This window comes from Microtus ochrogaster, chromosome 21 (genome assembly GCF_000317375.1).
Source record: "Microtus ochrogaster isolate Prairie Vole_2 chromosome 21, MicOch1.0, whole genome shotgun sequence".
Classification (NCBI taxonomy): Eukaryota; Metazoa; Chordata; class Mammalia; order Rodentia; family Cricetidae; genus Microtus; species Microtus ochrogaster.
Genome location: NC_022022.1, coordinates 876,357 through 877,873, shown reverse-complemented (window position 1 = coordinate 877,873; position 1,517 = coordinate 876,357). Strand labels below are relative to the sequence as shown.

Below are 1,517 nucleotides of genomic sequence, written 5' to 3'. Positions count from 1 at the left end.
GAGGGCCGGAGCGCAGCGGCGCCACAACCGCCGCACGCGCAAACTTGGGCTCGCGCTTCCCGGCTCGGCGCGGAGCCCGGGGCGCCCGCGGCCCCGCCATGTCGCGATCCAACCGGCAGAAGGAGTACAAATGCGGGGACCTGGTGTTCGCGAAGATGAAGGGTTACCCACACTGGCCGGCCCGGGTGAGCAGTGGGGCCATCGCGGGCCCTGATGCGGTTGCATAACGATCGGGAGGGCTCGGTCGCCAAGCGCAGAGCGGGCGGAGGGGCAGGGGCCCCGGACCTGCTCGCCCTGGTGGGAGTCCTCCACCGCTTACATAACGGAGATGGCGGGGGCCAGCACCTGGCCGGCGGCGCCGCGTGCTCAGTCCGCCCGCAACTCTGCTACCGGCCGAGGCTTTGGGCGCACGGTCGGGGAGTGGCCCGGTGGTGAGTCGCTTCTTCTGGCGCGATTCCTAACCCCTTCGGGGAGCCCCGAGTCTCTATTGATAGTTGCCTTCAGTTCGGATTTCTCTTCCTGGGCAAACGGTTGCGAAGGGTCCCAGTCCACAGAGGGTTAAGTGGAGGTAGAGCTGTAGTCTAGCAAACTTTCTTCGAGTATTTTGTAGGAAATCTGAAGTTGGGAGGTCGTGGAGTGATTGAGGGGACTTAAGAAATGGTCTGCCTATGTGTCACTCTGCTACAACCCTTTAGCCTTCAGCTTTACGAGAACATCCCTCCATATGCCGCCAGCTCCGATTTGGAACTGTAGGCAGCAGGGCCTCGTGTGCTTGGGAAGACCTTACACAGATCACCTTGGCGGTGATTGCCTCCGCAGCACACCAGCGAGCCTTTCCCAGAGGCCCGTGTCGGCCATGTGGTTGTTTCGACCCGCCAACAGAAAGGCCTTCCCCATTCCAGCACCTGGCCAGGTGGGAGGGTGGGGCCGAAAGCCTGCTGTGTTGATCACTTTTCCTCCAAGGGAAAGGTTAAGTGAGTGTGTGGGTGCTTCTGGCAACTTCAAAGTGAATGTAGAGGGGCCCTTGGTACTGGCTGAAGGCGTGACTCAGCCCCTAGGGTGTGGGGTTTGTGTAAAGCGAAATCCTAGGGCAGAAAGGCCTGAAGGAGGGGGTCCCGAAGCAGGATTGCTTTGAGGCTTTTGCTTTTCCAGCATGGCTGACTGTTCATCTGGCTCAGGAAGTTCCTCCATGCTCTCTTGGTTACTATTCAGGGTGTTGGGCCAGCTTGATGATTGAGAAAACCCAAGTGGTCCTCCATACTCTTTCCCCTCGCAAAGAGTGTGTCCAATCCCATTTGCCTGAGCTCCTTGCTCTCTGAAACTTTCAAGTGGGTCAAATAAGGCCTGGCCTCTGGCTTGGGAGTGAAGTGCAGAGAGAAACCAGACTCGGTTCCAGAGCCTTAGAAGGGCTTGACTGAAGCTAGGCGCTCTCGCGCGCTCTCTCTCTCTCTCTCTCTCTCTCTCTCTCTCTCTCTCTCTCTCTCTCACACACACACACACACACACACACACACACA

At 58.9% G+C, this 1,517-nt stretch overlaps 1 protein-coding gene across 1 annotated transcript in view; it reads left to right on the top strand.

Annotated features, from left to right (window-relative positions):
* The first annotated feature begins 6 nt into the window (after positions 1-6).
* The window catches only part of Hdgf (heparin binding growth factor), an 8,546-nt gene continuing 7,035 nt past the window's right edge, over positions 7-1,517 (top strand). Inside the window, exon 1 of the mRNA XM_005356931.1 lies at positions 7-185. Within this exon, the coding sequence (XP_005356988.1) occupies positions 99-185 (87 nt within the window). The 5' untranslated portion in view covers positions 7-98. The remainder of the gene's footprint in view (positions 186-1,517) is intronic.